The 25,085-nt window shown below is 36.3% G+C and overlaps 2 protein-coding genes across 5 annotated transcripts; one reads left to right on the top strand and one right to left on the bottom strand.

Moving 5' to 3' along the window:
- On the top strand, positions 425–4,863 carry LOC109231024 (UBP1-associated protein 2B-like). 4 transcript variants are annotated; one of them, XM_019396566.1, is made up of 4 exons: positions 425–1,673; positions 1,866–2,223; positions 2,877–2,906; positions 3,596–4,863. In XM_019396566.1, the coding sequence occupies exons 1-2, from the start codon at positions 560–562 to the stop codon at positions 2,210–2,212; spliced, it is 1,461 nt and encodes a 486-aa protein (XP_019252111.1). In that variant the 5' UTR covers positions 425–559; the 3' UTR covers positions 2,213–2,223; positions 2,877–2,906; positions 3,596–4,863. The 4 variants fall into 4 exon arrangements, with proteins under 4 accessions (XP_019252111.1, XP_019252103.1, XP_019252119.1 ...); XM_019396558.1 differs by having other exon boundaries at positions 2,877–2,910; XM_019396574.1 differs by lacking the exon at positions 2,877–2,906.
- On the bottom strand, positions 10,281–19,594 carry LOC109231017 (protein argonaute 4-like). The gene is made up of 23 exons (XM_019396540.1): positions 19,430–19,594; positions 16,632–16,871; positions 16,328–16,533; positions 16,012–16,236; positions 15,789–15,925; positions 15,611–15,708; positions 15,433–15,530; positions 15,144–15,300; positions 14,938–15,054; positions 14,759–14,866; positions 14,612–14,671; positions 14,379–14,492; positions 14,124–14,289; positions 13,926–14,038; positions 13,669–13,806; positions 13,332–13,462; positions 12,971–13,036; positions 12,435–12,498; positions 12,224–12,335; positions 12,073–12,146; positions 11,061–11,155; positions 10,914–10,945; positions 10,281–10,781 (listed from the first exon to the last, which is right to left on the bottom strand). Exons 2-23 carry the CDS (start codon positions 16,860–16,862, stop codon positions 10,606–10,608), a joined length of 2,718 nt encoding a protein of 905 aa, XP_019252085.1. The 5' UTR covers positions 16,863–16,871; positions 19,430–19,594; the 3' UTR covers positions 10,281–10,605.

Here is a 25,085-nt window from a genome sequence, read left to right as displayed (position 1 = left end):
AATCATATATTTTAATTTATAGTAAAAGCTAAATTTCGTATGAATTTAAATTTAATAAAATTTTAATTATTAAAATAATATTCTCCACCAAAATTCAAGCTAAAGTAAAAAAATTACCAACTATCTTTTTTATCTTTATTTGAATAAATTTGTACTATGGTCTTCAAGATAACATTTATGATCTTTCCATTTTCACCCTGGATCTACTTTCCGTTTTTTTACTATTCATGAATCAAGAATATGTTCACTCGAATTCCATAATTTCTAAATTTCATTGATATATTTTAAAGTTTAAATAAGAACCATAATTGATACCAATAAAATTCATAGATCTTGAGAAACAATCAAAATCAATACCGAAATAGTATTCCTTTTAATATCAATAATAATAATTCCAAAACTAATTTCAAAAAGCAATCTCAAACCCGACCCGATAACCAAATCAAAACCCCCACCATAAATATCAGCCCCTAGTTCTGCTTTATCCTCTTCTCTCCGGAACCCTAGCCCCCAATTCAGAAAACCCTAATCTCTCTCGCTACCGCAAACCCTAATTTTCATGGCGAAGAAGAGAAAAACCAGAGCTTCCGAAGCCGCCGTACAACCAGTAGAAGAAGAACAGCAAAATATTAAACAAGAATCAGCAGATCTCGAACCCGAACAAGAACAAGAAGAGTACCAAAACGACGCCGTAGAAGAAGAAGAAGAAGAAGCAGTTCAAGAGGACGGAGAAGAACCAGATCCTGAAGAAGATGAAAACGAAGACGGTGATGATAATGAAGAAGAAGAGGAAGAAAATCCAGGATCTGGAAACAATGCCGTAAATGAAGTTAACGGAGGCGGTAGTGAGGTGAAGCAGGAAGGAGGAGGCGATGAAGAAGAGGATTTAGAAGATGAGCCACTTGAGAAGCTTCTAGAACCTTTCACGAAGGATCAACTTACAGCGCTTATAAAAGAAGCTTTAGTTACTTACCCTAATTTGAAGGATAATATTCAGAAATTGGCCGATAAGGATCCGGCGCACCGCAAAATCTTCGTGCACGGCTTGGGTTGGGACACTACAGCTGAAACCCTAACGAGCGTGTTCGGGAAGTACGGTGAGATTGAGGATTGTAAGGCTGTTACGGATAAGGTTAGTGGGAAGTCAAAAGGATACGGGTTTATTTTGTTTAAGCATAGGAGTGGCGCTAGGAAAGCATTGAGGGAACCACAGAAGAAAATTGGTACTAGGATGACTTCTTGCCAGCTGGCTTCGGCTGGGCCGGTCCCTGCCCCGCCCCCTACAGCAGCGGCTGCCCCACCAGTTTCTGAGTATACTCAGAGGAAGATTTTTGTTAGCAATGTGGCAGCTGATCTTGATCCTCAAAAGCTGTTGGAGTTTTTCTCTAAGTTTGGTGAAGTCGAGGAGGGTCCACTTGGATTGGATAAGCAAACTGGGAAACCCAAGGGGTTTTGTTTGTTTGTGTATAAGAGTGTCGAGAGTGCAAGAAAGGCATTGGAGGAGCCGCATAAGAGCTTTGAAGGGCATACACTTCATTGTCAGAAGGCCGTTGATGGGCCGAAGCACAATAAGAACTACTATCAGCAGCACCAGCAGCCGCAACAGCATTACCCTCAGCACCAGCAGCACCAGCAGTATTATCAGCATCCTGCAAAGAAGGGGAAATATTCAGGTAGTAAAGAATTTCACTATGTTGTATTGGTTTCTCTAATTTTTTAATACACTTGTACAGTGATTTAGTTGGGATTTGTCACTTCAAAATGTAATTGCAGTAGTTAATAGCAATGTAAAAAATTCATTACATGCATACAACTTAAATCCTGTGCAGTAAAGTTGATTTAATTGTTACCTTCAAAAAACTCAGGTGGTAGTGGCAGTGGAGCAGCAGCATCAGCTGGGCATTTGATGGCGCCATCAGGGCCTGCACCCGTGGGATTCAATCCTGCTGTGGCTCCGGCTCTTGGGCAGGCATTGACAGCCCTGTTAGCTACACAAGGAGCTGGTTTGGGGATTGGGAATTTGCTTGGAGGTTTTAGTGGGCCAGTGAATCCTCAGGGTGTGCCCCCAGTGATGAACAATGCCGGAGGATATGGTGCCCAGGGTGCTGCTGGTGGCTATGGAGCTCAGCCGATGCAGTACCAAAACCCGCAGATGCAGGGCGGTGCAAGACCACATGGTGGTGCACCTTACCCAGGCTATGGAGGTCACTAGAAAAGCTTAAGGTGTGATCTCTCTCTCACGCTTTGCATGTTGGTGTCTAATGCTTATAGAGTTAAATTTGCTAACAGGGCAATATTGTACTCCACGTGGAATTTCTTACCATGGACTTGAGTGATTCCTGTGCTTATTTGCTTTGCTTGCATCTATATTAAGGGAGTGTAGCATGTACTAGTTTATATTTCTATATCATGCCCATTTTAAATGTAATGCATCTTCAGTGGTTTAAAAGGCCGGGGTACTACTTAGCTATTTGTGTAATGCATCATTGACTATAATTTTAACCAGCTAGGAATTTACTTAATTTGCAAAATACTTTCAAATCTGAGAGTTGACTGGAAAATACTTTTAAATCTGAGAATCTTGGTAACAATGTTCTCTTACTACATGTAATCCTAGTCTCATTGTGTCTGTCGTGGAGGAAGTCTTTGATGCGTTGTTATGCACGTCGTTGACTGAAACATAGTTTTTGTAATTTGTAACCTAAAACTTGTTGATTATTCAACAATATTGCCCTACTTAAGGAAAACCATGATAAGGTAGCCAGAAACTGCCCATATAAAAAATATCAAAGAATAGACATAGACTAGAAATGCAACATCAATGTGCATAAGAAGGTTTATGGTGTTCTCGTCTTCCATTTTGTTGTCTTGGACAGGTATCAGTAATACGATGGTTGTACTTCCAAGTAGGTAAAATTTATTGATTTGTTTGTTGCTGCTCATATTCATTTGGTTTGCTTGTTTATGCACTGTATCTTGCTTGTTGGTTAAATTTCTGTCTTACATAAAAGCAATATCTTTTGACTTGTCTTTCACTTTTCTCAAGGCATTATTCTCACCTGCATTTCATGGGTTTTTCTGCTAAAAATATTTTTCTACTTAGTTTTTTTATGTTTTACCTATTCATTGTGCAGATTCCTTGATAAAATGCATCAAACTTTTAGTTTTGGACTGGTGATTCTTCTGAAGTTCCGGGCACTCTCCAAATGAAGTCTTTTACTATGACAAAAGTTACCTTTTGCTTAAAAGTCCATGATCTTCAATGTGTATTTTCTTTTTAGTCAAGTACTTCTATTCCAGTGAATGTTTTTAAACACTATGTAGTATTTTGCACTAAACTTTTCTATCTAAAAGGATTGAGAAGACGGTAGGGTATCCTACCCATCTCTCACCAGTATTTGAGTATTTAGCAATGTCTTTCTAACGTTCAAACATCTTACTCTCTGAATAGTTTCTTCTACTGCTCCCCTCAACATCATTGTGTCTCATAAGAAGCAACTTTTGCTTTCCATCGGTTCAAAGAATTACATTATGAACACATCGAATGGTCAGCTAATTTGTTTTAAGGATTATCTTGTAGCAATTGCCGTTGCAGGTAAATGGTGATGTTCATGGCATTTCGCTGGAGGTGTCCTCTGCTTTCCTCCATTTTTCAGTGTTTGAAGCTTGTTATGCTTGTGGGTTAAGAATGAACTTTATAAATAGACTGAACACTGATTTCGTCTCCTCGTCACAACCACTGGAATATGCATATATATGATTAATATGTAAAGATTTGATTTTCATGGTGGGGTTAAATTTTATTTTCTTTCTGAAGAGTCTATTGGCTTATTTTAACCTGAAATGGTGGTGAGAGAAATGGAAAGGTTTCTGAAATATTCTGCTATAACTGGTTTATCAACAGCCTTACAAACCACACTAATTGACTCTTCAAAGCCTTTTCTTGATTTTAAATATACCCATCTTTCGGAGGAGGGGAGGGGTTTCCTCTCCTAGTTGATCATTTTAACATTGTATTGTATTAACATTTATGAAATGGAGGATTCTAACAGAAGGGTGTGATGCAAGAATGCCTTGTAGCTTTGATGTTTTGCATCCAGGGGCTGAGCAGGATGTCATCCTGGCATTTGAAGATGGTTGTAGCCTTGTCAAAGATGGCTGGCCGGTCAGATCAGCAGCAAATGTATCTTGTCCAGGACTTGGTGCTCTAGTGATGTTCATATAGAAAGATAGCAAAATGCATAGTAAACGATATTTCTGGCATGTGGTTTACAAATGGATCAACCTTTCACTCGTGCTTTGTCATGAAGAGGTTTTTCCCCAATTCCAAACCCGCACCACCTGCTTGGTTGAGCTGAGTTCTCTTCTTTGCACTCTTACACAATTGGGGATAAGAATGGGCTACAGATTCTTACCCCCGTGGCTACGAAAATTGACATGATAGAATCCTAGAAGGGTACGATGAGCTTGGCTTTGCTTCTCTTGATCCTCAACCGCCTTCCATAGAGGTGGGTTAATAGCTCTAACCTGTTGTTCGTCTAGTTTTGAGTTTCTAGGTTTTAATCACTTAGCATTGCCATATCAGTAATATTGAAATTAGGTTGATGTGGTATCATGGGAGTCTTCATCGTGTTGATATTGGTTGTTGCTTTACCTGGACTTCAGAAACCGAGCCAAAGGAAAGTAATTAAACATCTATGATTCCCTTTAGTGTGTCCATCAACCGTGGACGTTTAGATGGTGATTATGTTTTCTTTTTTCGGAGTCCATCAACCGGCAACTTCTAATCTTTTTCGGAGTATTTGGGTTTGAGTGTACGTGATATATGGTTGGTAATATAATATTGGTTATAGCATTTGTGAATAGCGTCTCACCAATCAAGTGTGGATTAACAGTGAGGATGGGTAAAGAAAAGTTATTTTTCCCCTTCGGCGAAATACAACAATTCTATTACATTACAACAAATTTCATCAAGGTGAACAAATTCTTTGTCTAGTCGATCCAATATTTGGAATCGGCATAATGATGGGGTCTGTTTTAAAGTTTCCAAAATTTGAGTTTTCAAACACTTTTATTATAATTTTTGCAAGAAGTGTTAGGTTTGGGTTTTATTTTTTTCTTGTAAGGTGTTAAGTTCTTTTAGGAGCAAGTTTTTGTGTTCTTGCATGTTGCGTCAGTACAAGTTGGTTGATCCCCCATGTAAAGTTGACTAAAAGAATTTAACCAGTTAGAAATCAAGTGGTAAATTGGAAGAACTAGTGTTTTGAGATTAAAATCATAAAAGATTACAACATCAAACTAGTAGTATAATTTATATAGAACCGAATTCGAAATCGACAAGGTAAATTAAGAATTGATTTAAGAAAAAGAATTACAACTAAAGGGTTAAATTACGAATTCGATCAAAGGCAAAACCTAGTATGAGGAGTCAAGGAAAAAGTTATCAGCCAATTTCTGCTCAACGAATTTGTCAAAATTCAAGTTGTTTTCCAAAAAATGACTAACAATATTTGTTTCAAAGGTTCTTTTACCGAAGTAAGAGTGAGACAGTAAAAATTACGTGGGGCGTCATATTTGGTACCTTTTTAATTTGTAATCGTTTTTTTTTTCCGTTTGCATTCGTACCCATTTTTTTGTTAAAACCATTTTAAAAAGGCGATTTTGCTCTTCTTTTAATAAAAGACTACTTTCAGCAAAATAGACTGAAAGTTCGGGTAAAACACATGATAAATCTGTAGACTGAAGGTTCGGGTAAAGCACATGATAAACTGTAGACTGCAGGACAAAACTTCAGCATGTTTTGGTATGGAGTTTTAGCAAATGAACTAAATAACTTTAGCATGCATTAGCAAAAACTTAAGCATGTTTAGTCTGAAGTTTTAGCAAATGAACTAAAAAACATCAGCTTGTTTAGACTGAAGTTTCGGATAAAACTGTAGATTGCAGGACAAAACTTCAGCATGTTTTGATATAAAGTTTTAGCAAATGAAAATAACTTCAGCATGCATTAGCAAAAATTTAAACATGTTTAGTCTGAAGTTTTAGCAAATGAACTAAAATACTTCAGTTTGTTTAGACTGAAGTTTCGGATAAAACTCATGACAAAACTGTAGACTGCAGGACAAAACTTCAGCATGTTTTGTCAAATGAACCAAAAAAACTTCAGCATACTTAGACTGAGGTTTCGGATAAAACTCATGACAAAACTGTAGACTTCAGCATGTGTTGGTATGAAGTTTTAGCAAATGAACTAAATAACTTCAGCATGAAGTTTTAGCTTCAATGTGAAACAACTTCATGCTATATTAGCATGAAGTTTTAGCTTCAACGTTAAACAACTTCATGCTACATAAGCATGAAGTTTTAGCTTGTACTTGATAAAACTTCAGAATTCAACGTGAAAACTTCATGCTATATCCGTCAAATAACTTCATGCAAGTGTGATTCTTAAGATGAACCTGGTTCAAGTTTCTGGGTTTTTGGATAAAGCTGCTGAGAGGGGAGGAGGAGATCTTTTTTCACGAATGAGGTTGCAGAAGTGATTAATGCATGATGCAGGTTTTATATCTGTTGTCAGGGGTATAATTATCATATTATTATGGATTTTTTGTCAGCTGGCTACCAAATCAATAATTTTTTAAAATAGAGTATAGTTTAAAAGGTGGCACAAATATAGAGTATGGCTACAAATCCCCCGAGTGAGACTCCCTTAGCCCCAATATACATTCAAGGGAGAAACTTTGAGAATGACCTTTATTTATTTTTAGCTAACAAAAAGTTATCAATAATATATAATATTCAAAATACCTAAAAATATTTTTCTTTCAATGGGTATGGTTGGAACTTGCTGAAAACACATACATGGGACAACTAGTGGTAGCAAAATGGATTAAAAAAATAGTATTTTATCCATATTATCCAAATAGGTTGAGTAATAAATTAATTAAAATGGGTTAAATATCGATAGAAACTATATTATCCACTTAAAAGATAGATAATCAATGGATAACCAGTGAGTTTAATTTTTATATTTGTAAAGACCCAAGTTGGGGGTTCCTCAAGTTTGAGCAAATAGGAATTCTCCCAAAAGTGATCATATTTAAGATGCCATAGATAATATGGATATCCATATATCCATATTATCCGTTGGTTAACCCATTTTTATTCGTATTAAATACGTGGCGGATTGGATATTTTATCTATTTTAATCTATTTTTGACCCGTACATATTCGATCTGACCCGCCTGTTTGCCAACTCTAAGGACAATACACAAAAAATGAGGAAGATCGGAGGTGATTTGAACTGGTTTTGTGAAAATTCTTAGTTGAAATCAAGTTTAAAACTTTCTTTTGGACACATGTATCTCACACACATATATACACGAAATATACATAAATATCTAGGGAATACACATGTGATACATATGATATATATACAAGAGAAACATGAAAGATACACCATTATACATGCATAAATTTCATCTTCTTCCTTCGTATTGCAGCTCAAATTTTAACTCAAATAATATCAAATCGTTCTGAGTTTCAAACTACTTAAGATGTACCCATTCTATTCCAACAATATCCACTCGAAAATAAATTTTACCTTTTGGAAACCCAAATTCTCAAACTCAAGCTTAAGTGAGCCTCAATGGAGTTTTAGCTCATCTTCTATTTTAGTTTTGGCATCAGCGGGTGATATGTGTACCGTATCTTACAAAACTTTTTGATCAGTTCATCGTGTTCAAGACCACAGATTGTCATCAAGGGGAAATAAATCTTTTTACCAAACTTTTTGATGAGTTACACCCCCAACACATTTATTGAACTTCATATGCCATAAGCTTCCAGTTGTGATGGGGTTAGAGGTGTTTGGAGGCTAGGGGTACATGTTGTATACATTAGGGCCATTAAGGATATGTACGAAGGAGTTAAGACCCGAGTGAAGATAGTGGGAGGGGACTCGAATTACGTTCCAGTTGTGATGGGGTTGCACTAGGGGTCATCCCTCAGCCATTTTTTATTTGCCCTGACAATAGATGCACTTACGTGCCCCATTCAAGGGGAGGTACCGTGGTGCATGTTATTTGCGTATGACATTATGCTGATTGACGAGACATGATGCAGTATTAATGCGGGAGGTGGACACTGGATTCTAAATGTTTCAAGTTGAGTAGGACCAAGACAGAATACTTGGAGTACAAGTTCAGTGGTGCGACTCATGAAGCGGACAAGGTTTTGAGGCTGGATTCACAAGTCATCCATAGGAGAGGAAGTTTCAAGTATCTTTGGTCAGTTATACAAGAGGATGGAGATATTCATGAGTATATCACACATCTTGTTGGGCGGGGTGGTTGAAACGGAGGCTCTCTTCCGGTGTTTTATGTGACAAAAAGGTGCCTCTAAAACTTAATGGTTAGACCAACTATGTTCTATGGGTATAGGTGTTGGACAGTTAAGAGCTCACATATCCAGAAGATGAAGGTAGCTGAAATGAGGAAGTTGAGATGGATATGCGAGCATACCAAGATTGATTGAATTAGGAATGAAGTTATTCGGGACAAGGTGTGCGTAACCCCTATGAAGGACAAGATGTGTGAAGCTAGACTTAGGTGAATCGGACATGTGAAGAGGAGAGACACGGACGCACTAGTAAGGAGACATGAGAGGTTGACCTTGGAGAACCTAAGGAGAGGTATGGGTAGGCCGAAGAAGTACTGGGGTGAGGTGATTAGGCAAGACATGGTAATGCTCCAGATTACCGAGGACATGACCTTTGATTGGAAGGTGTGGAGGTCAATGATTATGGTAGCAGGATAGGTGGCCGAGCAGTTTTTCTTCTTCTTACTAGTAGCATTAGTACGTGATCTCTCGTATTGCTTTTAGTCTTAGGTTTCTATTATTACATGTTGTTGCTTTCGTTTTGATCATCTTACTATCTTGTTGTTTCCAATGCTTCTTTTCCATGGCTCCTTGTTGTTGTTTCTTGCTATTTTCTTTTTTATTACTGTTGTGCTTATGTTTCATTGAGCCGAGGGTCTATTGGAAATAACCTCTCTATCTTCACGAGATAGGAGTAATGTCTGTGTACATACTACCCTCCCCAGATTTCACTATGTGGGATTACACTGGGTTTATTATTGTGGTTGTTGCATGTGTCATATGTTTGGGTCAGACTAATTCTACATTTCCGATCAAATGGTCTGCCATAAATTTATATTACTGTTTGTTGTTTCACTATAGGTAAGTTTTTCTTTGAAACTATTGCAGTAAGTCCAGAAGCAATGTAGCAAAAATTAGAGTTGAAATAGAAATTTCCAAACAAGGCATCGAGCTCATAAGCTCTGGCCATAGCTTGTTAATGTGGTTCTTGTCATTTTTGTGCTCCAATAACCTTCCATGCCATATTTGCCTATAACAACTTCCTTTCACAGAGATTCTTTTTTGATATCGAACATTCAAAGTCATTTCATCGACAAATATGTACATACAAGCTGTATTTATATTAGAAAATTTATTAAATATATATAAATATTTTAATTGCGGACCTAGTAACTAAAACTGAGTTATGAGTTCAAAGGAAAGAAAGGTTCCATATATCACTCTCCACCCTGTTGCCGCACCCGTATTGGATCCTCCAAAACTACACTATTGGTGAACCCGACACAACCAACAATATTTTTGAAGAATCTAAGCAAGCCGCACCCGTATTGGATCCTCCAAAACTACACTATTGGTGAACCCGACACAACCAACAATATTTTTGAAGAATCTAAGCAACATAGCTCGATGAATAGAAGAGGTGAGATCGGATCACCTTGCCTTAACCCTTTTTGTGCACAATAATGCCTTTAAGGTTACCACTGATAATAACTGACTACTTCACGGTGCTTATACAAAAATGAATCCAAGTTGATCCAACTTCTACCAAACCCCATAATTTGTCAATCGCTATTTTCAGACTCTTTGTTAGTAGCTCAGAGAGGATTTTGTAGAAGCTTCCAATTAGACGTTAAGGAGAGCCCTGAAACAACAGTAAAGTTATTTACATTGGTGTTGCTCTTTGTATTTGCAGGAATATTTAGTGCTTTCTTTGGAAGGTGGAGTAATAACATCACTGAGGCCAAAGCAATCATGCTTTATGTTGCTCGAACTTTCAAAAATATTGCCAAGTGCGTGTCGGATCCTCCACATATAATGCATTTTTTTATGATCCAACACAAGTGCGACAACATTTTTGAGAAATCCTCCCATCACATTTGCAAGTCATGCAAAAAGCAAGGTCATAAAGAAACAAGTACATAATTTTCAGCTTAACAAGATCCCAGAAATTATCATAAACACAAACTATGTCCAAACATGGTCATTGCCAGCTAAACACCCAAACAGAGGTGCATCATCCAAAATAGCTTAAGTAGCAAGTACCCTAAAGCCAAAAGATGTCATGGAGATTTCAACATGGTCCTACACCAAGACCAAAACACGGCAGAGTAACATCACCTAAATTGTTCAAATACCACTTGGAGTTTTAAACCGAAACTATTCACAAACAACCAAACATCCATTAACCACAGATGGTAAAAGCAAGCAGGAGGCTAGTACAAAGCCTCAACAAAAGAACATGGAACTGGAAACTTTTTCCTCGAGCTTAGGGAGCTGGGGAACGGTAACTGGACCAGCATTTGTAACTCCCCCACGGCTTGAGGACGTCTCTGATGTATCTTCAAACTTCATCCATTGTCCCATCTGAGTGGCAGCCAGATGAGCATAACAGATGGGAGCAACTGCATATGGACAAATAATGAGTGCAAATAGAAAAACAAAAGGGAGAAGTGTCGATTATTTAACAAGATAAAGTTCTTTATCCAGAAACCATATTTGGCACTACTGTTTTTCGCCAACAGAATGACACTTACCAACAGATATTGCAGTTGTGCTCCTTTGGTAGCTGCAAGGATGATGCAAAAAATTGTTATATATAGCAACATTAGACAATTGATTCTTGATTAAAACTAAAAGATGCTGTGAATTTTTAACTCGGAGATACTTAATGCAGTACTTACACATAAGATAGATTATGAACAAGCTCTTGAAGATCATCAGGCGAGAAACCAATTTCATCATACAAGACATGGTAGTGTGTAGGACGAGTGGTACCCTACAAAATAATCATAGTCCAAATAAGAATCATTAGATATCACCTGACCAGAACTTATTTGGGATTGAAGCACAGTTGACTGATTGAATGTAAATGATTTACCATCATTCAGCAGATACGCCAACTAGTTAAGCTTTTGAAAAATAATTGAGCACAAATTTGTTTCAAGCATGTAAATTGAGACACAAATATTCAAAAGAAAAAAAAATGCAGAATTCTATAGATAAGGCGACCTGCGAAACAAATAAGCAAACGAATTGCTAAAGATATGCCAATGCAACCAAAATGTGGAGAAATCGATATCGATTTAACCACCCCCCCCCCCCAAAAAAAGGAAACACACACACACACACACACACATGGAAAATAAAAAAAAATTACAGTGACGATGCAGATAATGTAATACAGCTGATACAAAGTTACTCACCAAAATCTAGCATCTTCTTGAACTGACTAAGATCAGCCCAAACCATAAACAATTCAATGGTGATTATTTCATAGAGCATGGTTATCAGCTAGCATTAGATGTGGAAATATGACTGTCATTTCTTGTTTCTTTCTTCCCCTTTTCCCTTTGATAGAAATAATCTAATGTTCCCTAAAATACTAGTTTACAAATTTGCAATTAGACAACTGGAAGTGGTCTGAAAAGCTGTCACTGGATTCAGGATGTAGAGTAAAACAACCTTTTGTATTAGATTTAACTATGCTGCTTCAGCCATCGTAATTAGCAATGAACTGAGCTCCAAAACTAAATAATTTTTCAATTAAGGGGAGGACCAGTCAACACATTCAGTATTCATTGTAGAGGATAAACAATAATAGCTGAGAACCTAAGAAAATTCAAGTATGAAATACCAAAAATACTAGACTGAAAAGAGAGTCAGAAAAGAAAACTAAGAGAACATAAGACTTACAATCATTCCAGCATGGGCGCACAAGTAGAAATCATAATTTCTTGGGTGACAAACTTTATTGTCGATAATCGTGCCTGCACAAAAGTGAATGTGTAAGCAACTTCATACAGTGCATTAGTTGCAATTATTATGTAGTGACTTCGAGTTGTACCTGGAGGAACATTGTTAGGATCTCCAGGCTGGAAAAACTTGGTATGATGATTCTTCTGTGCAATTATCACAGTAAACTTGGGTGACCACTTCTCGTCGAGAAACTTACACGCCTATTAATCAACAAACGAAACAACTGACTTAGTACAATTATATCTCGTTTCCCCGAGTAGAGTCCACTATTCCTCAAAATAGCATTTACGAGACTAAACCTCAATGATCTGATCCAGTTCAATGTTCAGAACTTGATTAAATTGAGATTCACTGACACCATCCCTGAAAATTTTAAACAAGACCATAAATAAAACAATGATTATAGAATCTACACATGTACGAAGGCAGAACCACATGTAGTACCACAGCATGAAATGCAGATGACGACTTCCATCGCAGGAAAAAATCAAACTAGGAGTATCAAGATAATTTAAACAGCCGTCAAGAAAATGCCACATATAAGTTACTTTAAGTGACGACAACCCAATTTCAACTAAGAATCAGCATTATCAACTAACAGTCGGGCCACAACCTTACAAATGTTTTATGCGGTTTTCTTCAGATGAGGCTATAGTTAACACCTCAAGTACCTGTGGACTGTTACTGAAGAATTCCTTTTTTAAAGCATTTAGCATTTAACACCTCAGGTCAGTGCCAATATTAGAGCATTTACACGACATTATAGCACACTTGTACAGCACACATTTAGCTGGAACTAAATAGAATAAATGCGAAAGGCAGCTGGATAGATCACCTGAATATAATAATATGCTCAGGCTTCCTTTTTCCAGAACTCACATAAAAATCTAGCAAAGCCTCCCTGCAATTTTGTAGAATAATTATTTCTGGGAGATGCTACAACAGAGTAGATAATTCCAACTGAGCACTGCTTTCATGTAGCTTGAACATTTAACCAAAATAAAATATCCGTTGATGCAGCGTCCTACTTATCATGGTAGAGACCCAAAACAAAAAAAAAACTGGTGAGCACAATAGAAGTGCAACAAGCTTAGCATTGCTCTCTCGTGTAGGTTTATGTAGCACCAATTAAAGCCCCAAGCACCCCCCCCCCCAAAAAAAAAAAGAGAAAGGTGAACCTGAAAAAGCAAACTCACCTCATTATCCCCTCATCCTCAGTGTCAGAAGCACGTTTAAACAAGTTGTCTATCATCTCCACTTTAGGAGACTGAGTGCGCACTGAAGCTCTGTAACGAGATATCGAGGGCCACTGCCTTGAGCTGACAACCTGGTCACGTTAAAGATGAAAATACAAAAAGAGAGAAGCCATTATAAATTTCAAGAGGGAAGAAAAATGCAACATGTTTCCCTCTATGCGCTTGTACACATTAGGTGACTGATCTTTTACATACCAATTCAAGGAAATAATCATAGACCCGGTTGGTTAAAAAGGAAATAAAAATATGATTCAATGAAAATTGACAGAGATCATACCGCAGCAATGGATGGCACATCAGATTGGCCAGGAGAGCCATGTGACACATCCATCCCAAGAATTATGGTGGGAACCTTAGATACCATAGGGATTGCAGGAGCATGTTCAACAGTTAACATAGAATTCAAACCACCAAGCTGCCAAGAAGGAATAACATGATTAGAAAAATATTTTGAGATTTCAAAGAAGCAACGGAAGGTGGAAAAAAGAAGATGCTCAGGATGATAGCACAGAACCAGATGCTCGGAACTCTCACCTTTGCATTTATCTTCAGAAGCACATTGGTGATATACTGGTCATTGACTCTCGTTGGAGCTATGCATTGGGTAACAATGCCGAATTCAGCCAAATTCTTCCGCTTCCATGGTCCTTCAAGTTCAATCAGTTCAATTATATCAGTCATCATCCAGCAGTTAAGAGTTCATTGTTAAGAGAACAAGTAAATCTCACTAACCATAAATGTCACAGTTTTTCCTCTCAGGAAGCAAACAAAGCAGAAATTTCGGTGCCCCGGGAAGTCTTGACTGGACTTCTTCAAACATTTTTTCCACTCTGACAAGCGGCGGAGCCCTTCTGAATTGAGGAGACTCTTCAAAAACATCAAATGGATCTTCCACCATCTGAACACATTTTATAAAATAAGGAACAATGATCAGTCATTCATCTTTACACTCACTTTCCAAGTGAGTGCGAATTTGAGGGAACTTACAATTCCTTTCATTTTTCCACATTTGATAAGATCACTGATTAGCCCTTGTATGTTACAACGTGCAGAAAAGTTGACAACAGCCCAGCGCTCTATCTTTGTCGGATCAACCAGTCTCTGCCCATTCCACATAAAATATGAATAGGAAATTCAATGGACATCAAAACTAAAGAAATTATGAGGATAAATTAACCGATCCAGCAGGAAAAAACATTTCAAACGGAGTGATTCTATACCTTGTTATTGAAATTCCACCTGCCATTACGTGGAACAAAGTCATCACCACCTGTCTTCAACTGAAATGTATAAAGGGTAAGGTCAGACTAGATTTCCAAATTCACTAAATGATCTAATCAGCCAAGAAGTGATTATACATTAAATACCTTTGGGGGAGAAAGAACACGGCCTTCAACCTGGGTGAAGTTACTGCTGATTGAAATTCCACAGGCACGAAGCAGAGGCTCGGCATCATATTTGTTGATTTTGAGGGCCTGCACCAAAACAGGAGTTAGTGCCTATCCACCGGAATACTCCGAGATTCCTTTAATTAAGAAAAACCTACATTGCTTAGGACTTGCATCCTCTCCTGAGGCTTTTGCCTAGATTTCTCCACTAATGAAGATCTCTGGAATGTGGACAGAGATTTTGTATACCTTTGCAACGACACCAAATTGCAGAGCTGAATCGAACAAAGAGAATCTGAGAATATTATATGCACAAAACACAAGTAATGACATAGGCCTTTAATTTTAACCAAAGGCTTTTTACCTCGATAGGGAAATAGGTGGGACGTTTGGGTTTCCCAACATTGATGCAAGGCAAATCCGCAGAATAGCGCAAGTCTATGTTTCGGTGATTGACAAAGTAATCATAAACAGTAATTTCATCACCTTCCCCATCTTTACCTTTCTGCTTCAGGGTAAACCTAAAATGTCAAATGAAGCTGAGTTTTACAACTTAACCATGCCAATGTTTAAATAAGAAGAAATAACAAAAGGAAGAATGGCATACACTCTTGTTTAAACAACAAAAAATAACAAAGGAAAGAAAGGCATACGTTTGCTCCTTACAGGATCTCTCACTCAGTCCAGTAATCTTGTACTCTTGATTAGTTGGACTAGTCTTCACCCTCAAATTCTTGAGCATACGTTTTGCCTAATACATTGTGTAGACAATCCAAGCTTAGCTACAGTTTACATAACTAGATAAACAGATTACCATAAACAACAGTCTACCTTTGCCCAATCCAGCGTAAAGGGATCTTTTGCATTTTGATTTGCTATCAAAAAGTCCACCACAGGCCCAGGCTGGATAATCATTGTGGTAGACACATCTATAATTGATGCAACAGTACAGCATTAAACTCATTTCGTTTGAGTAGAAGTATGAAACTTGAGTACTTAGAGTCATTACCGATGTTCAAAGACAAGCCACTCTGAGTGGTCCTAAAGCTAGAATGGAATCCTCGACAACCAAGAACACCACCGCCAACATCAACAAAGTTCTTCGGGTCATTGTGGAAAAAGGACTGACGAACAAGTAGACAGCCCCTGATACAAGAACATCAACCAAATGAACTGAGAAAACAGACAGATGCAATCAACCCCTCTCGCGAAAAGAAATAAATATAACTTACTGCTTAGCAGCATGCTGCCTTAAAATTATATCCAACACTCTCAAGGCTTCTTGAGAGTTCTCCGACTCTTGACCCCGCAAAGCATTTGCAATTGCCTGCATCGGAATTTTCGCAGCAAAGCTTATCTCCACCTTAAAAGATTTTGATTGGTAAGGACGACGTAACCTTTTCCTGTCACTTTCATTGGGACCTTCATCTGCAGCAGGGCTGCTATTGCCATTGTTCCTGAATGTAAAAAGTTGCAAACAACAGACAGTCAATAACCGCTATATAGGGCACTGGAAACAAGTGAGGCTCAGCCATTTTGAAAACCAACCTATTTGATGTGACGTCTTCAAGAACAACAGTGAACTCCATTTTATTTCGAGGGAGTGCTCCAATGGTAAACAAGCTTTTCTCCCCGTCATAAGCAAAATCCTTTCCAGCTAATTCCGTATCATATGTTTCATGCACTCTATCTAGGACCTTTCTGCCAACTCCCTTCCCATCTACTGGCCGCCCATCTTCATAAAATAGGGCAACCTGTAAAAGAAAAGAGTTAACAAGGTCAGCGAATTATTAGACTATAGAAAACAAAAAATAGAAGACATAAAAATATATAGTGGAGAGAGACACAATACACTGTAGTGATAGAAGTGTCCATCCACATTAGTCACATTCACTTTAAAGTGATTAGTAAGAATTTGAATCTTTTGTCCCTTGTTTCCAAGGCCACGTCTGGCCATGGGAAGACGTAGAGCCGCTTTTTTCTTCACCGGCTCGGGTTCTGATTTTGCAGGAGTGAAATCAGGTGGAACAGGGGGAGGAGGTGGCAGACCCTCTGCTGCTCCATTCTTATCTTCTTCAGCCATTTCAAAATCCTGTATGAAACAGAGTTTCTGAATATTAGAAAACATAAAATTGAAAAATACAACTTGAAATACCATACAAAGATGAATTCTGGGGAGAAAGTGTAGTAAGATAAATTAGGAAAGAGAGAGTAAATTCAGTCAACCCCCTACGAAAACCACCAGCCAATAGAACTGCTACGATGCTACCAAACAATAAGGCAAGAGAAAAGATACGTCAATATTCAGAAAGGTCTACCACTCTTCGTAGGAAGACCTTAAAGAGTGTATTGAAAACTGAAAATAACAAATCCAGAATACACAAACATTTGGGTAATGTAGACAAGTAGTTTGACTGCAAAAACATCGAGGAAAGCACTAAAATGAAATGAAGAAATCACAGCAGCCACCAACAAGTGAGGTCATCAAAACCAAGCAAGATGCAAGGCAACTATCATTCATAAAACAGATTGTTATTAAGAAGCACATTGCAAAATGTAAGGTGAAAGTAATCATTCTTTTTCACACAAAGAAAAGGTAAAAGGAATCACTAAGACCATACAAAGCACTCCATATTTGGAAAGAACAAAGAACAACAGCAGCATAGTTCATTTCTTTACTCTCTTCTAGTTTTGATTTTTTTTTCCTTTCCTTTTTCTTTTTGTCAGAGGAGGAAAACCATGGTACAGACATGATGAAAGCAGAAAAACTAGACCAATTACAATTTATACTAAAGACTTCAACCTAAAGACAAAAAAATGGACAACGGATAGACAAAAGGCACATAGTACATCGTATTGTTTAGTTTTACAGAAGTAAAACTTAACAGTATGAGCTTGTTTTTATACTAACTCAACAAAAAGCCATAAAAATGCTGATTGAGCTACAAAAACAAACAGGTCTTTTTTGACATAGCAAAATCAAACAGGTTACAAAATAAGCTGCTTCGTTCTATTTCAGCCTAAGGGTTTTAAGCTAATAAACAAGAAGACCAAAATCTCGAAGAAGGAAGAGACCAAAGCACAGCTTACCATCAAATAACTAGGTAATAACATTAAAGACGGAGTCTAAACAGAGAAGAAGATTGCTGTATTAGAAAATGCAGAAATTCACAAACAAAATAGCATTAAGTACTACTCAGAAAATGTCAAACTCCCCAAGTCAATCCATAATACACACATGCAAACCAAGAAAATCACAAAAAGAGAGGAAAACAAGTCAAACAGATCTCACTAACTCCAAAAAAACCTTGCAATTTTTCATTTGAAATACTCAACAAAAGGTCAAAACTCCACAAATGAAGCAATAACACACACATGCAAGCCAAGTAACCACAACAAAAAAAGATAAGAAAACCCTAACATTTCACACTTAAAACCTACTTTTCTTTTTCCATTTTTTTCTTTCTTCATAAGTTTCTGAAGCCTTTGAAAAAACTAATATTTAAGCGTTGGAGGAGAAATACAAGAATCCCAGAAAGCTTTCATCAGGAACACTATAAAGAACAAAAATCAGACAACCCCAGAAAGTATTAACAAACAATAGCATAGAGCATGGTCAAAACACCATAAATCGAGCCACAATACACATGCAAACCAAAAAGGACAGACAACGAGGTCACTGAAATATGGACTTGCTTAATAAAAAGGCCGCAACAGCAGATTGCAGAGCTCAGCTCAATCCACCAAAACCTACTTTCTTTCCTTTTATTTTGTTCTTTGTCTTTTATAGTTTCTGGGGTTTAAGTTTTAACAACAAAAAAAACCGCAGAAAAATATTGAATCAAAATCACTCAGAACAATATTTTGTTTTTGACTTATTCAGTTTTAGCTTCTTGAAAAAACATATTTCAGTAGAAATACAAAAATCCCAGAAAATTTTCAACCCCATAACTCAAGCCATAACACACACATGCAAGCCTAGAAATTCCAAAAGGAAGAAAGAACAGACTAAAAAAAACGGGAATCCACATTTTTACTTTTATTTCTTTTGTTCTTTGCCTTTCACAGTTTCCAGGTTTTACCAAAAGAAACTGAAGAAAAACACAAAAATAAACAAAACCCAGAAAATATTCAACCAAAAATAACTCAAAGTAAAGCAGCATTAACTGATTTATAAGCAGAAAGAACACAAAAAACACAAAATATACTTCAAAAAAACAGGATTTTTTTCAACAGAAACAGTTAAAAAACCAAAAAATAACCAACCCTAGAAAATATTAAACCAAAATCAGTAAAAAAACAGCAACATTGACTGATTCAAAAGCAAAAAAAAAACTATACATCAAAAAACATCTAAAAATTCCATAAAGATTTTATAAAGGGAATAGCATTTTTTAAGCAAAAATACACAAACCCCATAAAATATTAAACCAAAATCAGTAAAAATATAGCAGCATTGACTATTAAAAAGCAGAAAAAAGGAAAAAAAAAACAAAATACACTTCAAAAAAAATCCATAAAGATTATATGAAAGAAAACCCATTTTTAAGCAAAATAAACAAACCCCAGAAAATTTTCAATACAGAAAAACACAAAATCCACAAAAACAACATCAAGAAAACATCAAAATTTTTGCCATAAGTAATATACCTTAGGCTCTGACAACGGAGGAACCAAGAATCAAGCACTGAGAAAACCCTAAAGTGGAATTTAGAGAGAGAGAGTGGACTGAGAAAAAGAGGGGAGAGAGTGACAATTTTTGTAGAGAGAGTGGACTGAGAAAAGTGTATTTAGTATAGGGTTGGGTACAACAGTAACGAGTGTCCCTAATATACTGCCTTTTACACCTTTTTTCCCTTTTTTATCTAAGCACCACGTGTCCCTCCCACTATGATTTCTTTCTTCCGTACACAGAAAAAAATTAATTTTTTATGTAATGATGTTGTAATTTACACAATCAAAGATAATTGTAAGTAATAAATACTTAATAAGAATTAGTAATTGATAATTTAGAATTAATTTGTTATTGTAGATTAAAATTTATCAAATTTGTGAGAACAAGATACACAATGAATGTATGTAAATTAAATCCTAAAAAAAAGATAAATTTGAGTACTCGACTGTATTGTAACGCTCGTAAAAATGGATTTTATTAAGATTTCTGTAAAATTTCTGAACCTCGTACGATTAATTCTGCGTAATTTCCAAATTCGTATCATAATTAATTTACACATTCAAACTATTTCCTTTGAATACGGATTGAGACTCTTACCCCTTTTGACAGCATTTCCTGCACTTGGTGGTGGATCTTTTCATTTGGAAACAGGGATAAGCGATGTAAAAATTCAGAACCAATAACGCTTCATTTGATATGATTGTTAAAGAAAACATGCCGATCTCTAAAAGCGATTTTGGTATTGAGAAAGCAAACGGTCAACGAGAAAGTTTAAGACTTAAACAAGCGTTACCGAAGCTAGATTCTCATAGTGAGGCGCTTCGATTTAGCGAAGCACTAGTAGTAGCGCCGAAACCATATGTGCCTAAGAAAATGAGATTGGGTTTAATAAAAATTTATCAAGACGTTTTAACTTGGAATTTTTCTCATATACATAAACGGTGTAACTAAATTTATGTAATCGGTTAATTTTGTTACCTGCTATAAATTTTTACCTTTTTTCAGGTTACTAATGTCACTCATAAGTGTTGTGACATTTAATTACTTGCCTTTTAAGTAATTTGAGTATAATTGACTTATTGATTTCATAAAGGACTTAACTTACATAGATGGATTATTTAGAAATAATTTATATTATCAGATCAGATCATTAAGAATAATAACATGTAATTATTCATAAAATTTGTAATTCATGACCTTAAAATAGTTCATTTTAATAAATTAAACTATACTAACATTCTTATATTTGTCAAACATGTTTTGGCATGATTATCTTGAGCCAAATGTCTATTCGAAACAGTTTTTCTATTTCATGTATGGACTTGTCAGACCTCGCATATATGATTATACTAGATATTTTGTTATTGTATTCTAATATTATACTTAAAAAGTTCATGTTAATAGTGTCAAAATTCGTTATATGTTTTACAAATTGACTGTATGAATAAAGTTTTAATGGTGAAAATATTTCTAGATAATTTAAAAGTATAGACGATGAAATTTTGTATGTGATGCACTATTTTTTTACTCTATATTCTAATGTATATGAGCATTATATCATTTGGGGGTTAAGTATTTTGTTATATTTAACGATGACTTTTTCAAATACTTTTTTTAAAATATTTAACTTTTAAAAATCATTTACTGTTCTTCAATGTTATTTTAAATATCTTATTTATTTTAAAAAGTTAAATTTATACTATTTTGAGGTCAAACAGTTGTATCTTTAGCATGATTGTTCAGATATATTTTTAATATTCTTTAATATAAGAAATTATGTATAATATCTTTATGTCATAAAATTTTAAAGAAATTTAATTTTAAATTAATACTGTAATTTATATGCTAGCCCTCGTATCGAAAACTTCGTGATTCTTTTTTGGACAATGGATAATGTACTTTTGTCCCTTTCAAAGAAAAAAAAAGAATAAATCTCTTGATATTTTTTTAATTAAAGATTAATAATAATACCAAGAAGGGGGCAGAATGGTCCTTTTAAGATTGTTTTGATGTCAGTCTTTGATTTCTCGATATCATAAAATTTTGAATTCGACTTTGTTTATGTCACTGTACCCTAAAAGCAAATATGGTACACTTCAAAAGATCCAATAAAAACCAAGGAGTACGTGCAATGAAATTGTAAATAAAAAATTATTACATAAAAAAAAAAAAGGAATTGTAAATAAAAATTATATATGTAAACGATTTAAGTTACGTATAATGATATTGTAGAAATATTTTTTTAAACAGTAAATGTAATTTTGCTTATTGTAGCATATACTTTATCATTCTTTTCCGAAGACCAATTACTAATAGTTATTATACAAATTTATTTTACGTACCTTATGATTGTATAATTATTTTTATACAGTTACTTCATATAGTTACATTTTAAGTTGAAACAATTTATGCTTCATGAATATTAGAATTCTTTTTGTTTTTTTTATCTGGTGTTAGTTATTCGCAATAGAGTCTAATTGGAATTCACACAGCTTATAAGATACATTAAAGTGGAAAAGAATCCAACCCGAGACGTCTGATTAAGAATAAATGGACTCTATACAATTCACCACAGCCCTTGATGGTGAGTAGGGGTGTATATGGGCCGGATTGATTCGGTTTTATCAAAATCAAACCAAACCAATTATATCGGTTGGTTCGGTTTTGTCGGATTTTTCGGATTTTTTGATACTTAAATATTATTTCAATCTTACTTTGTTAAATTTTTGATAAGTAAATATATGTTTAGCAAAATATAAAAAATTGACAAACATATTATCTATTAAAACATTCTAATGAGAGAATTTTCTTAGTAAAACATATAGTTATTTTTTTAGCCGTCTGACAATAATGTTTCGTTGATGTACACTTTCAAGGTTAACTGAATTTAGTAATTAAATATAAAAATCAATATGATACCTAAATAATAATAATAATCACTTAACATTCGAAAAAGATATAACAATTTAGTAGATCTTAACATATGATATGAATATGAAAGAACAAAGAGATTAACGCATTTCAGTAACACTTGATGAGGAAGTGATCATACAACCCATTATTTAAGGTTAATAAATATGGAGCACTTCATATACTATTAAATATTATATCCCGCAAGATAATCCCAAATATTTCTTGACATTTTTTAAAAAAAATTCTACATAAAATCTTAAAAGTATATATAAAAATTAGTTCGAGTTTTTTTACTCAATACCAAACCAAATCAAACCAAACTTAGACGGATTTTTTACTCGGCTTGGTTTGACTTTTCGGTTTGGTGCGGTTTTCCGGTTCGACCCCTAATGGTGAGTACCAAAAATTGTGTATGAATAATTATGCCTTGTTCGTATAATTTTTATTTAGCATTATTAAATGATCATCACAATTAAGAAGATGAAAAGAGAGTTTGTCCCATCGCACAAAAAAATAAATGAATCTATTGCCCGACTTAGAATGTTTTGATATGATATGATTATATGCAAAACTTTGGCAAAATATATTGTTTACCCTGGAATCCGGATAACAATTGAATTTATATGGGGTTTTAAGGATCCGTGAACTAAAAGATACAAAAGGTTTGGATTGAGGAAAATAAAAGATAAAGACTCAACAATTGCTGCTAAAGTAAATAATCGCAGAATATAATATTGCTTAGAACAATTGTGCTTGATAGCGTACAAGAATTGAGAGAGATGGTACCCTAGTGTAATGGTTTTCCGATTCCCTCTTTATGGGGTCTTCTCCCCTTTTATACATTCTGATTAAGGGTAAAAATAAGGTAGGTAAATTAATTACATCGTGGATCCCTGTAATTACGCCTTAATGGCCTGAAGTGGTTGAGAAAATCACGTTTGGGCGAGATATCCGGCGACGCTTGGTTATCCGTTACGAGTCCGGCTTCCGACCTTGTGTGTTTCTCCATCCGGTGGTGACTCATATCGAGCTCTGCAACGGTCTCGAAGTGACCCGACCTCGGTTGTTGACGTGGCCGTCGTTCTACCTTGCATCCAGGTCGGGTTCGATGGCCCCGACTTGCCCCGGACCGGACCCAACCCGGTCGGGCTCAAGCAAAAAGGGTATCACCCAATACAGATAGTCCCCTCGTTTATTAGAGAGTAATGATAATAAACGATATGATCGGTGACGTGATGCCCGTGACGTATGGCCATACGCCAGCTGAAAAAGCCATCGAGTGCTCCTTTTTCAATCTTGTTATTACTTTGCCTTTTATCTTTTTGGAACGATGGTAGTCCTTTATGTTTTTCGAAGTAGTCTCCGAGTGAATGTATTCGAACTCAGGTGAACTTCGACCTTTGGGTTTTCTCAAGGCAGTCCCCGAGTGAGTTGATTCGAGCTCGGGTAAAAAATCAAACCTTACGTTTTTCAATATAGTCCTCGAACGAGTTTATTCGAGCCCGGGTGAAGTCTAACCCTTAGGTTTTTTCGAAGCAGTCCCCGAGTGAGTTTGGTCGAGCTCGGGTGTAGTTCAAACCTTAGTCCCCGAGTGAGTGTATTCAAACTCGGGCAAAATTCAAACCTTAGATTTTCACAAGATAGTCCCCGAGTGAGTGGAATCGAACTCGGGCAGAAAATCCAAACCTTAGGTTTTTACAAGATAGTCCCCGAGTGAGTGGAATCGAACTCGGGCAGAAATCCAAACCTCAGGGTTTTACAAGACAGTCCCCGAGTGAGTGCATTTGAACTCGGGGAAGATTCAACCCTTAGGTCTTTTCAAGGTAGTCCCCGAGTGAGTGTATTCGAACTCGGGGAAGATTCAAACCTTAGGTTTTTACAAGATAGTCCCCGAGTGAGTGGATTCGAACTCGGGCACAATTTGACCTTTAGGTTTCGTATCGATTTTACGCCTTTTTCTTAAGGTCTTACAAATTCGAGTATACTTCGCCATTAGTGAAGTCGATAATTAGGCCGGTATTACCTCTTTTGAGATTTTATGAATTTGGACCCGCCTTCTCGGGGTCTTATAGTTTAAGTGTTGCCTCATTGAGGTCTTATGAGTCCGAGTATGCCTCAATGAGGTCTTATGTGCCTAAAGGAGGTCTTATGTGATCGAATATGCCTCGAGGAGGACTTATGAGATCGAATATGCCTCGAGGAGGTCTTATGAGATCGAATATGCCTCGAGGAGGTCTTATGTTCGAATGTGCCTCGAGGAGGTCTTATGAGATCGAATATGCCTCGAGGAGGACTTATGAGATCGAATATGCCTCGAGGAGGTCTTATGTTCGAATGTGCCTCGAGGAGGTCTTATGAGATCGAATATGCCTCGAGGAGGACTTATGAGATCGAATATGCCTCGAGGAGGACTTATGAGATCGAATATGCCTCGAGGAGGTCTTATGAGATCGAATATGAGATCGAATATGCCTCGAGGAGGTCTTATGTTCGAATGTGCCTCGAGGAGGTCTTATGTTCGAATGTGCCTCGAGGAGGTCTTATGAGATCGAATATGAGATCGAATATGCCTCGAGGAGGTCTTATGAGATCGAATATGCCTCGAGGAGGTCTTATGTTCGAATGTGCCTCGAGGAGGTCTTATGAGATCGAATATGCCTCGAGGAGGACTTATGAGATCGAATATGCCTCGAGGAGGTCTTATGAGATCGAATATGC

The sequence above is a fragment of the Nicotiana attenuata genome, chromosome 1, assembly GCF_001879085.1.
Source record: "Nicotiana attenuata strain UT chromosome 1, NIATTr2, whole genome shotgun sequence".
Lineage (NCBI taxonomy): Eukaryota > Viridiplantae > Streptophyta > Magnoliopsida > Solanales > Solanaceae > Nicotiana > Nicotiana attenuata.
The sequence above is the reverse complement of the archived record's forward strand: the minus strand, read 5'-3'. Positions and strand labels throughout refer to the sequence as shown.